This window comes from Gadus chalcogrammus, chromosome 13, assembly GCF_026213295.1.
Source record: "Gadus chalcogrammus isolate NIFS_2021 chromosome 13, NIFS_Gcha_1.0, whole genome shotgun sequence".
In the NCBI taxonomy this organism is placed as follows: domain Eukaryota; kingdom Metazoa; phylum Chordata; class Actinopteri; order Gadiformes; family Gadidae; genus Gadus; species Gadus chalcogrammus.
In genome coordinates this window covers 20,547,552-20,561,456 of record NC_079424.1, presented here as the reverse complement: position 1 = coordinate 20,561,456, position 13,905 = coordinate 20,547,552, and the positions used below count along the sequence as shown (strand labels likewise).

Here is a 13,905-nt window from a genome sequence, read left to right as displayed (position 1 = left end):
GCATAGGTGCTTGTGTGTGTGGGGGTTTGTTTGGGTTTTCTTTGATTTCTGTGTGTATGTGTGTGTGTGTCGGTGTGTGTTTATGTGTGTGTGTGCGTGTGCGTGCACGTACGCTATTACACTAGGGAATGTGGAGCACTCAGTCGGCAACCCGTGCATACAGCACGCTCGGTTGTATGTATGTCCAAATGCTTTTGCACATGTGTGCGCACAGAGACACAGGGGAAGCACCACTTAAATGTACATATATTATTCTGTACGATAACAATCAAATGACATTATTTAATACCTGGCAAGTGGTGGCGTGCTACCTCTCCACTGCTGCTGCTGCTGATGGGAGCTGGGAGATAGCGATCTGGACGAGTGAGTGTGGGAGCAGAAAAAGCTAACAGACCCACTGGGGGCCTGCATGGCCTAGTGGCCTGGGCTGTGGTGGAGGGTTAGGTCAGGCAGGACCATGTTGCAAGGTGAAACTCTGAGCTTTTTCCTAATGAGAGTGAACAGATTGAAGGTGAACAGATTGAAAGTGAACGCAGTGCAAACAGACACACACACCTCGATCATTGTTATCGATCGTCCCATAGGAATATTATCACACAGCCGATGCATTTAACACTTACTTTGTGGGCTCATACACACACACACATACACACACACACACGCATAGACTGCCCTCGACCATCGCACACGTTTAAAAAAATCAAACCGCGATGCGACACACACACATCGACCACCTCACGTTGCCTATAATCTCTAAGTGCGTCTTGACACTTTTATAACAGCAGTGGGAGCGGTGTGATTAAAGCATTCAGTGTCCAGACGGTCCTCGCACATGTCTGGGAGCCCACGGAGCCGCTCTCTCCAGGTGCTCCGCCATTAAACAGGGCCCGGTGGCCCCAGGAGCCTGGGGAGGGCTTTGAAGGTTTTACACTGCCCTGGTGGTGGAGGATGGAGGCTGGGATCCAAGGCTGCAGCCGCACACGCTGCTGCAGCTCCTCTGGTGTCCTTGAAACAGCGCTCTGTAGTTATTCACTCACTCACACTCCTCCTCCTCCTGCTGGTCCATCGCGGGTCCCCTGTCATTTGGTTCTCTCTGTAGGGGCCCCGCGCTGGAAAGTGTGAGGGAATATATTCTTTGTAATTGCAGCCCCAATGCGTGAACATATGGTGGGGGTATGAGGTATGGCCCCGAAAACAGCTGAAAAATGTGTCCAAGGTGAAAGCGGCGTGTGTGTGTGTGTGTGTGTGTGTGTGTGTGTGTGTGTGTGTGTGTGTGTGTGTGTGTGTGTGTGTGTGTGTGTGTGTGTGTGTGTGTGTGTGTGTGTGTGTGTGTGTGTGTGTGTGTGTGTGTGTGTGTGTGTGTGTGTGTGTGTATGTGTGTGTGTGTGTGACTTTCCTTCATGGCATACTCAAGGTGCATGTGGTGTTTATGAATGGAGGAGATTACATCCACGTGTGCATATGTTTGCACTGTATACCCCAATTTGTATGTCAAGATCACACACATTCGCCGTCCACACATTTTCCCTGTGCTTGGATCTGTATAGATGGATAAAGATGGATGAGTGCAACTTTTAAAAGTGTGTAGAACCTTTGAAAAAAAGTAAAAGATCGGAAACGATTTAGTCCAAACACCGCGCCTACCGTATATATATTGATGAGTTTCCCTAAACATGGATGTATATGTTTGTTTGTTCTTGCGGTGGTCTGTTCGCTGGCTGTAGTGTGGGGGCTTATAGCGTGAGAGGGCTGTTCTGTTTGAGCTGGAAAAAACAATACAGGCTATTCTGTTTATCCTCCAATCAAAATGCCTGTCACTGCTCCTTCCTCTGCCGGAACTTCTGGCTCTGTTGTGTATATCTGTGTGTGTGTGTGTGTGTGTGTGTGTGTGTGTGTGTGTGTGTGTGTGTGTGTGTGTGTGTGTGTGTGTGTGTGTGTGTGTGTGTGTGTGTGTGTGTGTGTGTGTGTGTGTGTGTGTGTGTGTGTGTGTGTGTGTGTGTGTGTGTGTGTGTGTGTGTGTGTGTGTGTGTGTGTGTGTGTGTGTGTGTGCGGGATACTTGTTTGCAGCTAGTTGTTAGTAAACGCACTCCATACGTGGATAAGCCATTTAGAGTCATTAGCCATTAGCTCACCTGCTTTTTCAAAAGGAAAAAAGAGAATAATAGTACCATTGTGAACATATTCGCCCTGATACTGCAAGGTTCATAGCAAACCACTGAACCACACCACGCGGTGTTGTGTGTGCGTGCGTGTATGCATGTGTGTGTGCATATGTATGTGTCTGTGTGCATGGTTGTGTCCTTTGCATGCATGTGTTTCTGTGATATGAAGAAAGACAGAGAGAGAGAGAGAGAGAGAGAGAGAGAGAGAGAGAGAGAGAGAGAGAGAGAGTGAGAGAGAGAGAGAGAGAGAGAGAGAGAGAGAGAGAGAGAGAGAGAGAGAGAGAGAGAGAGAGAGAGAGAGAGAGAGAGAGAGAGAGATGCCATGTGTGTTATACTTTGGACTGGCCAGCTGTTGGACGGTCTGTGGTGCATATTAAATCCTTGGCCTGAGCGTTAGGGCTGATCTGGGACCAGATGCATCGTCCCTGCAGTCCATGTGCATCTGAAGGGCCCTGGACAACAGCCTCTCCCAGGAGGCCTCGGAGACCCATCTCCATTTCATTCTTAAACATTCTTAATCACAATAAGTTGCACTGAAAGCGGATGGGATTTAGTCTTGGAGTGGACATGGGTGTGTATTTATGTCTGTGTCGGTATTTCTATGAGTAAGTGTGCGTGTGTGTGTGTGTGTGTGTGTGTGTGTGTGTGTGTGTGTGTGTGTGTGTGTGTGTGTGTGTGTGTGTGTGTGTGTGTGTGTGTGTGTGTGTGTGTGTGTGTGTGTGTGTGTGTGTGTGTCTGTGTGTGTGTGTGTGTGTGTGTGTGTGAGTGTGTGTGTGTGTGTGTGTGTATATTTTTTTTACAGTCTATTGTGGTCAACAACCAAAGCTTTCTTAAACATATGGAATTGAAGTAGTTCTTCCGTTTGGATAATGTATAGTTAGGATCAAAAGGACAAAAGGGAACAGATTATAAATGATTCCCTGTAAATAAATTTGTTCTAAAGTAAAGGAGGTTATTTCATGTGCAAGATAATTTTTGGGATTTTTCTTTCTACAGAGTAGCGAAGTAATCTCTTTATCTCACACTCATCCGATCACAATCTAAATTGCGATGGTGCTTCTAGCCTTCAGTTACCGTTAGTGGAGAATTATTTAATCACTTTATGAATGAATGAATATGAATATGTACGGCGAAGATTGACGAAAAATTAGTATTCTAGGGGCCAATACGAATGAGATTATCATGTGTGAGAATATACAATAAGGTTCCTGCCTTTCTCTCCTTCTCTCCCTCTACGACACACACCCTAGCAGGCACGTGCACAATCAACCACACACACACACACACACACACACACACACACACACACACACACACACACACACACACACACACACACACACACACACACACACACACACACACACACACACACACACACACAGAAACAAAAACACACACACACATACACACATACACACACCACAAGCAATTGTGCATTTGTTGGATTGTTGCTCCGGAGTAACGACTATCTCAACACTGAAATTATTGATTTGGAAACAATCCAAAATATGTTTACACAAACAATGCCATTAACATGTTGTTCCATTGTCTTTTTGTTTGTGTTCAAACTGACAGTTCCTTGTTTTCAACTTCTGGAAACTTCTGGAATATGTCACTGACTGACCAGTATCATCACAACAGAGAAGCCTTCTTTTGAAAAGCCAAAAACGAATGAAAACAAGCTACATCATCTTCCTGCTCTCTTTTCAAGTGGAGAGGACGCCCCCGGCTTCCTAAAAGGCAGACAATGAGGACTATATTTGCAGCACAACAATAAAACTTAAAGTTTCCAAAACAACACACAATGAAGGGATGAGAGGACAGTGAAATCATGAATGCTCTCAAAGATGAACCCCCTAAAAGCGGCCCGAAGGAGACAATGTCACAAAATGGCTGCCTGTTTCAATTCCTTGAATGCTTCTCTATGACTTTGGTGCCGATAGCGTCAAGATAAAATAACTGAACTGCCAGACGAACATTCAAATGTCCAATGAAAGATGGCCATTTGAATGTGGACATGACTACAGACAACAAATGTTTACATCTAAGATGCTAATAAGCTAATCGCTTTAGCTCTCAAGCCACAGGCTGCGAAGTGGGAGAGAGCACAAGGATCCTATCCAAATGTTGTTTTGGTGCCGCAGATAGTTTGACAATTCCTGTGTACTTTTCTGTAATTCTGGATTTACACTGTTTTAATGTTCAGACTGCATGTTCCCACAATTTTAATAAAGTAGAAAGTTTCATGTTAAATCATGACTCAATATTCTTGCATTAGCCACTATTTCATTCGTACTTTCTTGTGTTTTCTCTTTTGTGTTTTTAGGGAAGGATGTAGAAAATACTTTAGAATGTCAAAAAATGTATGATTGGTGCCATTTAAAGGCTGTATTTTTGCAAAGTTTATGTTTGACACATTCTTGAGGAAGGAAAGTGGCTTTAAAATTGAGGACAATTGTAAATGGGGACAATGATTGCTGCATTACAGTAATCAAATTATGTCACTTAATACTGCAATGTCATTCCATGCTGTAGTATGGAATTACATACTGCAATTTAAATTGCAGTATACATGGTCTCAACATTTATAAATAGTCTATTTGCTGGTTGATAGAATTTTCTTCTGAATTGTTATGATGTTTTGTGCTTTGACGGTGTTGCTTTGATGTTCTTTATTATTACCATTTGCGTTGATAATAAAGTTGGGGGAAAAAAAAGTATGTAATCTCAGAAAGTGGGTTCAGAGGCTGTGGGGCTTAGAAACTAAACATTCAAAAGCAAAGACTACAGAAAATTAGGTAATACAATAACTTTATTAAGAAATTCTGTTCTTAAGACAAAAACCGGTCTAAAACATGGAAATAACTGACAAAAAAAATCAAGAAACCAATCCAAGCTCATTGTAAGTATTTACACTGTACAGAAATCCTTAAAATATAAGACGCTGCGCATCCTTTTAAATTAAGATCCAGTTAAGGGCTTTTTTGGAAAAGGTGATCAAGGCACTTGCTTTTCCTTTGGTCTTTTGCTATGTACAATACTGTGCATCAATTCAGCGTGAAATCACGAAGAGAGAGGTCATTTTCATTCAGGTACAAATACCTTCATGCAAGGGAACTTCCATGTCAGGACACCTATATTAAGTGAGAAATACACCACGTCTTTTCATCAATGTTCTCTTTCAAGAATTCAAAATAATAATAATTAACTAAGACAAAACTGAAGAATCAATGACAACCATTTGAAAATTCTAGTGATAAATCTGTCAATAGAATTCAAACTGAAGGGATTACAATGAAATATGAGTTGATATGGACACTGCTATACTGTTATATTGCTAGCAAAGACAGCTATCGATCTCCTGTACACACAGGACCTAGCAAGTAAATAAAGAAATAAATCAAACAAATACCAAAACAACCAACAATAAAAAATAATAATAATTTAAAGCACCACCAAATTTGTGTAAGACATTGTGCTTACACAACACATGCACTAAAATGTGGAATTTCAACACGGATTAGTTAATAAATAAGACCATATCATTGGGTCACAACATGAAGGTTGTTTACCCATCCTTCAAGTGCCTTTGGTGATCCCATCGCTGAATATAAACAAAAACATTTCAAAGGTTCTCTTTTTTGACACGCTAGCATCAATGCTTGCAAACTATTCCCATAAGCCTTGGCGGTCCTCAAAACCTGTGTCCAATTGGGACGCGTTGGGTTTACCAACTACCTCAATGTTTTAACTGTTAAATGTATCATAGTCATTCCATATTTTAGTCCCGGGAACAAAACATCCCTACAGAGCTATGGACCCAATGGTAAACAGAAAATTATAAATTATTTGAACTAAAGGATGGCCCACTGGTCTTTGATATGACGGAGCTTAAAGAGTATAAGACGCGTGTTTCTAATACAATGGAGCAGGAATGCACATCCACAGCTTACAAAGGAACTCTAAGGACAACCGGGTTCCAGAAACATCAACAATTGGAGAAGTAATTCCTTTGTCTTCCTGTCAACCTCCCACCCACACTCACCCCTTACCTGGAGATATAATAAGTGCTCTTGTGTATGCATTTGGTTGCCAGCTTATAAGCGTCAACTGTGTGTGTGTGTGTGTGTGTGTGTGTGTGTGTGTGTGTGTGTGTGTGTGTGTGTGTGTGTGTGTGTGTGTGTGTGTGTGTGTGTGTGTGTGTGTGTGTGTGTGTGTGTGTGTGTGTCAGTTTGATACATATCAGGAATGCATCATATATAAAACTCGGGTGAGAGAGAGAGCAAAAGTAAATCTTCATGCATGAATCGCAATCAACTCTAAAAGTGACCACAAGCGAATGCACGTCTTCTTGCACCCTGTTAACACCCACAATATAGACCATATTACTCCAGAAAAAAGGCCCAACTTACAAAGAAAAATCTGTAGAGTTAAATACATCGTCTTGTCGAGTGTGTTTATGAATCCCAAACCTTGCATAGAAAGTCCAGTAAAAAGCTTTTTGTATACGACGCCCTATGTTCTAAGTAATCTCATATGTATCATCACAACTAAGGCCAGATAAATCTTATATAGCACTGTGTAATGTACATTAAGACTTCACACAGGTTAAATGTTTGTGTCATTGAAAGGAAAGTTAATATAGAACAGAAACCCTACACAATGTTTTCTTATAGGTCACCTTCCTCCAAGTGTTCACAGATCTGTGAGAGACTTTGATGTGCTGAATGGATGGATGCCACCAAGTTCATTTGAACAATAGCACAGCTACAGGCGTAGCTGTAGTCGTAGAGCCCTTAACAAGAAAGTTAACTATAACCCAAATATAGCCAATAGAACAAAAAAGTAAAGAACAAACAAATCAGAAACATTTTGATTGTCAATATTCTCTATCAGGCATAATGTCTGCTGCCGGTTGTACTCCACCCACGGTTCACATTACAGAATTTACAATTCAAAACAAAAGAAAATCTCAGGATCTGATCCATCATTCATTCATTGTGGTCCCACCTAAACATATGACATCATCAAAGTGGGACACATCTTAAGTACAGTGGATGTGTCTGTTGTCTGTCACAGGTGGGTATATAACCTTGACCCCCACCCCCCCGTTGTAAGAGTACAAGGTTGGGGTTTGGAGTTCTGTGTGGTTCTAAAAACATGTCCGTGGGGAGAGATCTCCCAGGCAGGATGCTCTGAGTCATGGTTCTGTTCTTTGTCAAGTATCTCCACGTCTGTATGTCAATATCGCTGCTTCCCCACACATTCACCGGAGTTAAGACTCATCCTTCATCAATGAGTTTTAGCATTCTTTTGGTCATGTAATTTGGTCAACATTACCTGAGAACATTTCTGGCAAAGGATCATGGTATGATGAGTTTGAAGTCGCCAGGTGGGGCAGTGATCCAGTGGTTTGTGAGTGTTACACACAGTGGTCGAACAGCAAGCGACAGAGCTGGTCCCATTATTGTTCTTATTGTCTCATATCCACATGAGTGACTGTGCGGCGGTGGGTGTGTGGTACTTGTTTGGAGATACTTCCTGCACCCTCGCGCTTTATGGATTCATCATCACTCTGGAGATCCTCTGATTTTTGATCTTTTCATGTCAGGAGGAATAGACAAAAAAAAATTCAGTGTCTGCAGACTTTTGACAAATATTTAGGTTTTCATCAACAATGAAATCAACAACGTAGATACAAATACCTGTGTTTCCACAGTACAAAGCTGTTTGAATATCTCTGTTCGGTGCAAAATCAACTTGTCTTCAATTAGACTGAGGTTAACGCCTTAGTCAGCACTACTCTGTTTGAATCCCAATAGTGAGACTAGTCACTACTATCACTGCTACGACTGCTACAACTACTTAACTACAATTCTCCCACCAGTCAAATTTAAAAAGTGTTGCTCTGCCCACTACTGCAAAATAACGTAACACTGACGTTATCAGTCATTTAACAGCCTTCAGTTAAAGACAAACCAATTATTAACAAAACATTCATTTGTAAGCCTTTAGTTGATGATGAACTTATCATCAACTAAATAATAGACATTTGTTGATGATACATTAATGCTTGAGCACTTGTGAATCATCTACCAATGTAAAATAGTAAATGGTAAGTGGAATGCATTTATACAGCGCTTTTATAACCAGTGGCCACCATCAGTGCTTTGCAATTACTGCCTGACATTCACCCATTCATACACACATTCAAACACTGACAGCACCGACAACCACGCAATGCGACACACAGCTAGGAGGCGCCAGGGATCCGTCTAGCAACCCCTCCGGTTACAAGTCAACCCGCTCTACCTGCTGAGCCTTCTAGCAGAATGTTATCACAGTGTGTTACCAGACGTACGACTGCCCCTGTACTGCCCTCACCTTTACCGGTGTGGAGAGCGAACCCCCATGGAGAGGGAGGCCATGGCGTTGAGGGGGTCGCCGTCCGAGTCCCGCCGCAGACGCACCCTCTGGGCCTGCAGGTGGGACAGCTCCAGTGTGGGAGCCATGGACCGCACACTCTGCCAGTACTCACCTGGGGACCAGGGCCATAGGAGAGAGAGGTTGAAGAGAGGGAGAGAGAGAGACGCTCAATTACGATTCAGTCATTCAGCAAATGCAGACCCCCAAAGTGACTTACAGTATATGATTTAGATGTAATTTATTAGCAGGAAGGCATTTTACTCAGGTCCTACTAGAGGTAGACTAGGGACGTTAGGTTAGAACTCAGTACTTTTCTAGCTAGGAGTCAGCCCCCCTGTCCCTACATTCTCAACCCCCTAAATTTAAACAATAAATAATAATAATAAGTACTCTTTTCTTAAATGGTGTTTCAAAGTTTTAAAGCAGAGCTTAAAAAAGGTATGATACTAATTATGATACTAATTATATTGCATGCATTCTTTGTAATTTTACAGAAAAAAATTAATCACTTAAATAAAACATACTTATATAGAAGCATGGATAGCATTTCAAATAAAATAACGTGGGACAAGACAATAAGAAAACATTCAAAGACGGTTTGAAGAGATGGGTTATGGGGCAGGATGGAGGAGGCTGACGTAGAGTCCTGGGTGGATTTAGAGAGAGAGTACAGTGAACGTCGTCTTGGCTTGCTTTCTTCTCTCGATGTGAACATCGGTGAGGATGTCAGCGGTTAGTCGTCTGTGGTCTTTTAAATATACGTCATTATCAGAACCGTGTCAGTCTAAATGCAGAATAATCCAAAGATCAACGTTGGCGTAATTTAGCATCTCATAAACCTAATGCATTTAATAATCCATTCAGATGTCTCGTCATGCGTCTGTCCGTTGACGAGCTGGGGGAGACAAATTGATCACTGCGGGAGTGTGTGTGTCTGTTTGACTGTGTGTGTTTGCCAGTAATTTGATACTATATGTGTGTGTGTGTTCTGAGTGTGCATCCCACATACATTTAGTCCCAGGCCTAAATTATGGGCTTAACATTCTTGTGGCTTGGCAAATATTTTTAATTAATCTAATTGGCTTTGGATAGCATTTGGGTGCAATCAGGAGGGGATGTTTTGAAGGTCGTGTGCCAGAGAAGTGTTTGAAGATAATTGGAGACAGGGCGGTCGCATATGAGAGGTCTCTGTGTGTCTACGTTGGTACGTGGGTCTGTGCGACTGTATGTGTGTCCACGTGAGAGTGTGGGCATGTGTCAGTGTGTGAGTGTGTGTTTCCGGTTAGGTAAAGTACTGACAGGGATAGAAGGAACAAGAGGATACAATGGAGAAGAGGATATCATATAGCAACAATAAATAAACTCAAAAATACAAACAAAAAGAAGAATACTAACATTAAAAAATATGAAGAACCATCATAATGATATGATGATGACAATCATAATGATAAACATCATTTTCTAACAATGTGTTGGAAAAAGATTGTCCCACTCGTTTCCTTTAGTCTACGCTAAGCAAACTTGTATGGGTGTTTTGTTCTTTGGAGGCATGCAAGTTACTTTTTCAACCGCATCAGCAACTAAACTGCAGCACATGGGTGCAGTTTAGTTGCTGTGTGAGGCAGTCCCGTGACAGACAGCTGACATTGATGTGATTCATGGAACAGTCGGGTCCCAGTGAAGGGGCTCGTCAGGTGACAGTCGGGCTCTCACCGTGGACCTGGATGACTCTCTGGAGGGAGAGGATGGCGTTGTCACAGGGTCTCCCGTCGAGGACAGACTGGGGAAGGGGCTCCACCTGGGAGCAATATACAGAAGTGAATTTAGAGGAGCTTAGGGTATCACACACACACACACACACACACACACACACACACACACACACACACACACACACACACACACACACACACACACACACACACATAGACACCGCCTGCACACACGCACATACACAAACACACACACACACACACACACACACACACACACAAACACACACTAAGACGCTCACACACACACACACACACACACATTAAGACGCTCACATACACACACACACAGACACACACACACACACGCACACACACACACACACTAAGACACACACACACAAACGCACACACACTAACACACAAAAAAGCATGTGCATGGTGCAACTTTCATCTCTGTCATCGCACAGATTATTTAAGATGTGTTGATTTCACACATGGTGTGCTTGAACTGATATATGAACACATTGATGTGTTCAAATTCCCCATCTGGGATTAATCAAGTACATCTAACCTTATCACATGCACACACAGATAAATGCTCACACGCGCACGCAAATGTGTGCATTAAACACACAAACACCAACATGCACACACGCGCGCGTAGAAATGCGACACACACATGTACGCGGCTAGGCGCATACGCACGCACGCACACACACACACACACACACACACACACACACACACACACACACACACACACACACACACACACACACACACACACACATACACACTCACCTCTATGCCTAGAAGGGTACTGACACACGCTTCAGATGCGTCACAAATGGCAGTGAGGTCGTGACCCCCCTCCAGAGCTAGGACCACCCGACCCCCCGCCAGGGACATCAGCTGACGGGTGAGGAAGCCAAAACCTGCACGTCAGATGGCACACACACACACACACACACACACACACACACACACACACACACACACACACACACACACACACACACACACACACACACACACACACACACACACACACACACACACACACACACACACACACACACACACACATTTTGGTGTCATGTTGACTACTGATGCCCCACAGACATGGATACCGGGAAATGCATTTTAAAGAAATGGTTAAGAAACATAATAATATAGATACATCTAAACTATTATATTATACTTCTGACTCAAATGAGCAGGTAAAGGTGTGCGCATTTTGCTAAAGGCTGCCTCCAGGTGGACCAAGGGCACGGGGGGTTTGACCCTAGAAGCTTCAGTTAGAAATCCTAACACACCCTAACCACTAGACCATGGTGCCCAGGGCTGCTTATGGGTGCCACGTCGAGGCAGTGAGAGAGCAGGCTTTGAGTCCGGGTGTAAACGTACATTTGGCTGACACCTTGTACCCTCCCTGCTTCGGAGAGTGTCCCTGGACGGCGTCGAAGCCCGACGACACCAGCACCATATCAGGGGAGAACTCATGAGCGATGGGCATCACCACCGTCCTGGAGATAGAGAGATAGAGAGAGAGAGAGAGAGAGAGCGAGAGAGAGAGAGAGAGAGAGAGAGAGAGAGAGAGAGAGATAGAGAGAGAGGTTAATTGATTAATGTATTGCTTTGGTTTAGCCGCACATATTGTAGACATATCTGATTTGAGTGAGAGTGGGCTATGAATTATGGTAATTTGGGAAATGCTATTTAAACAACATAAACCTAAGATATTGTATCTAACTTGATTATGCTTTTCTTCCACCTAGTGGCCGTTGGTAATGTCAGGTAATGCAAGTTATTTGCAGCCCATCCACTTGAAATATGTTATGATTGGTTTTAGATTGATGAATAGGGACGAAGACAGTATGTATTTTTGGGTGAGCTCTGAAAGCTTTTAGATTATATTCTGGAAGAGACCGCATGCAGCACATGCATGGTGCTCCACTGACTCAGCGGCACACTGACGTCATGGTAATCAAGAGGAAGGATGGGGTTCGGACGCTAAAAATAGCAGATAAAGGCTAACAGATAAAGTGGTTTTCTGTGGCGACTGAGATTGGTTTTCATTAAAGGGAGGAGAAGAGCCTTTTGATGGAGCTGAGTAGGTTGCCAGCGTATCGTTGCCAGTATCTGATAAGGAAGTGGTGGCGAGAAATGGTCCTGTGGTCTCTGCGTCAGCCGTTAATGGCTTAACTGTTGTTGGCTTGTACCATCGTATTTATTGTTATTTATTAGTTTTGAATATCTGTATCGAAAATACTATGACTTTTGTGAACTGTGAACTTTATAATTTCTGAACTCTGGCCATTGTCAAAAAGCAATATAATAATCCATTTTATTTAACTTTTTGTAAATATTAGGATTTGAATTTGTCTCATGATAGCGAAATCTATTTGGCAGTTGGACTATATATATATAAATGCATATGTAGGCCTATATTTCGCTATCGATTTACATATCATAGCATATATGAGTAAAAAAAAACTTTTACAACGTTGATCTTAGAAATCTTTCTACAACTTAGTCTTTCCTTATACTCTAACTTGGAATACGTTGAGAGGTGAATCCAGCACATTTCCCCCAACACTTTTAAATCACTTTGTAGGGCAGCAGCCAAGAGCGTACAGGTTACTCATAATGCCATATTATCATTCAGGTGTAAAAGTGTAAATTCGTAAAAAAAAAAAAGAACGAATGAAGAAAAGATTTATGGCATGTGTGGAGGCAACTCAGCATAAAATCATCAAGTGTTCGATTCCAATCGCATCAGAACATGAATGATACTTATGCAGATAGAGTCTCGTGGTGGTGCTGACATCTCTGGACTGTGACGGCCACAAAGATTCCACTGCTGTCCTTCTCCCGGGACCAATTCCCTTCGCTCCCTCTCATCCTTTATCTCTGTCTTCTTCTAAACCTCTTTCTCTCTTCCTCTGTTTTTCTGCTGCCAGTGATTTAGCAAGCACATACTGCACACGGGTCGTTTGATCCCCCCCTCCTCTCTTTCCCTCCCTCTCTACCTCCCTCTCTGCTCTCTCTCTCCTCTCCTTCTCTCTCCTCTCTCTCTTTCTCTCTGTCCAGCTCTCTCTATCTCCCTCTATTTCTCCTTCTCTCTCTCTCTTTCCTTCTCTCTCTCCTCCCCTCTCCCAGTCTATCTCTCTCTCCCTCTCCCTCTCTGTCTCCCCTCGTTCTCTCTCTCTCTCTCTCTGTCTTTCCTTCCCTCTCTCGCCCCCTCCCTCCCTCCCTCCCTCCCTCCCTCCCTCGTTCTCTCCCTCCCTCTTGGGGCGGTAGTTCAAAGGCATGGGAGAGCCGTCTGGATCCCATTAAGAGCTCGTCCCTCTTCTCACGTCACTGACAGCCACCCATCTGGGATCCATTGGGCTTAATTACGCCGCCTTTGGATTCTCTAACAATACACCCCCCACCCCCCGCACCCTCACTCCCCCCTCCTCGCCTTCCTCCAGCCCCCCACCCATGCCTCTGCTCCACCCACCCCTCCACCACCACCACCTCCACCCCTCCTGTCCCGTCACCATCCCATCGCACCGTGGCAGGCACCCCTTACTCGCTTATGTGCGTGCCCTCTA

The 13,905-nt window shown here is 43.4% G+C and overlaps 1 protein-coding gene across 1 annotated transcript in view; it reads right to left on the bottom strand.

Moving 5' to 3' along the window:
* Positions 1-6,249: 6,249 nt before the first annotated feature.
* Positions 6,250-13,905, bottom strand: part of LOC130401656 (histone deacetylase 7-like) — a 41,712-nt gene continuing 34,056 nt past the window's right edge. The window contains exons 21-25 of the mRNA XM_056605568.1: positions 11,714-11,832; positions 11,108-11,241; positions 10,305-10,389; positions 8,550-8,703; positions 6,250-7,763 (exon numbers count right to left, since the gene is read on the bottom strand). Of these exons, the coding sequence (XP_056461543.1) occupies positions 8,552-8,703; positions 10,305-10,389; positions 11,108-11,241; positions 11,714-11,832 (490 nt within the window). The 3' untranslated portion in view covers positions 6,250-7,763; positions 8,550-8,551. The remainder of the gene's footprint in view (positions 7,764-8,549; positions 8,704-10,304; positions 10,390-11,107; positions 11,242-11,713; positions 11,833-13,905) is intronic.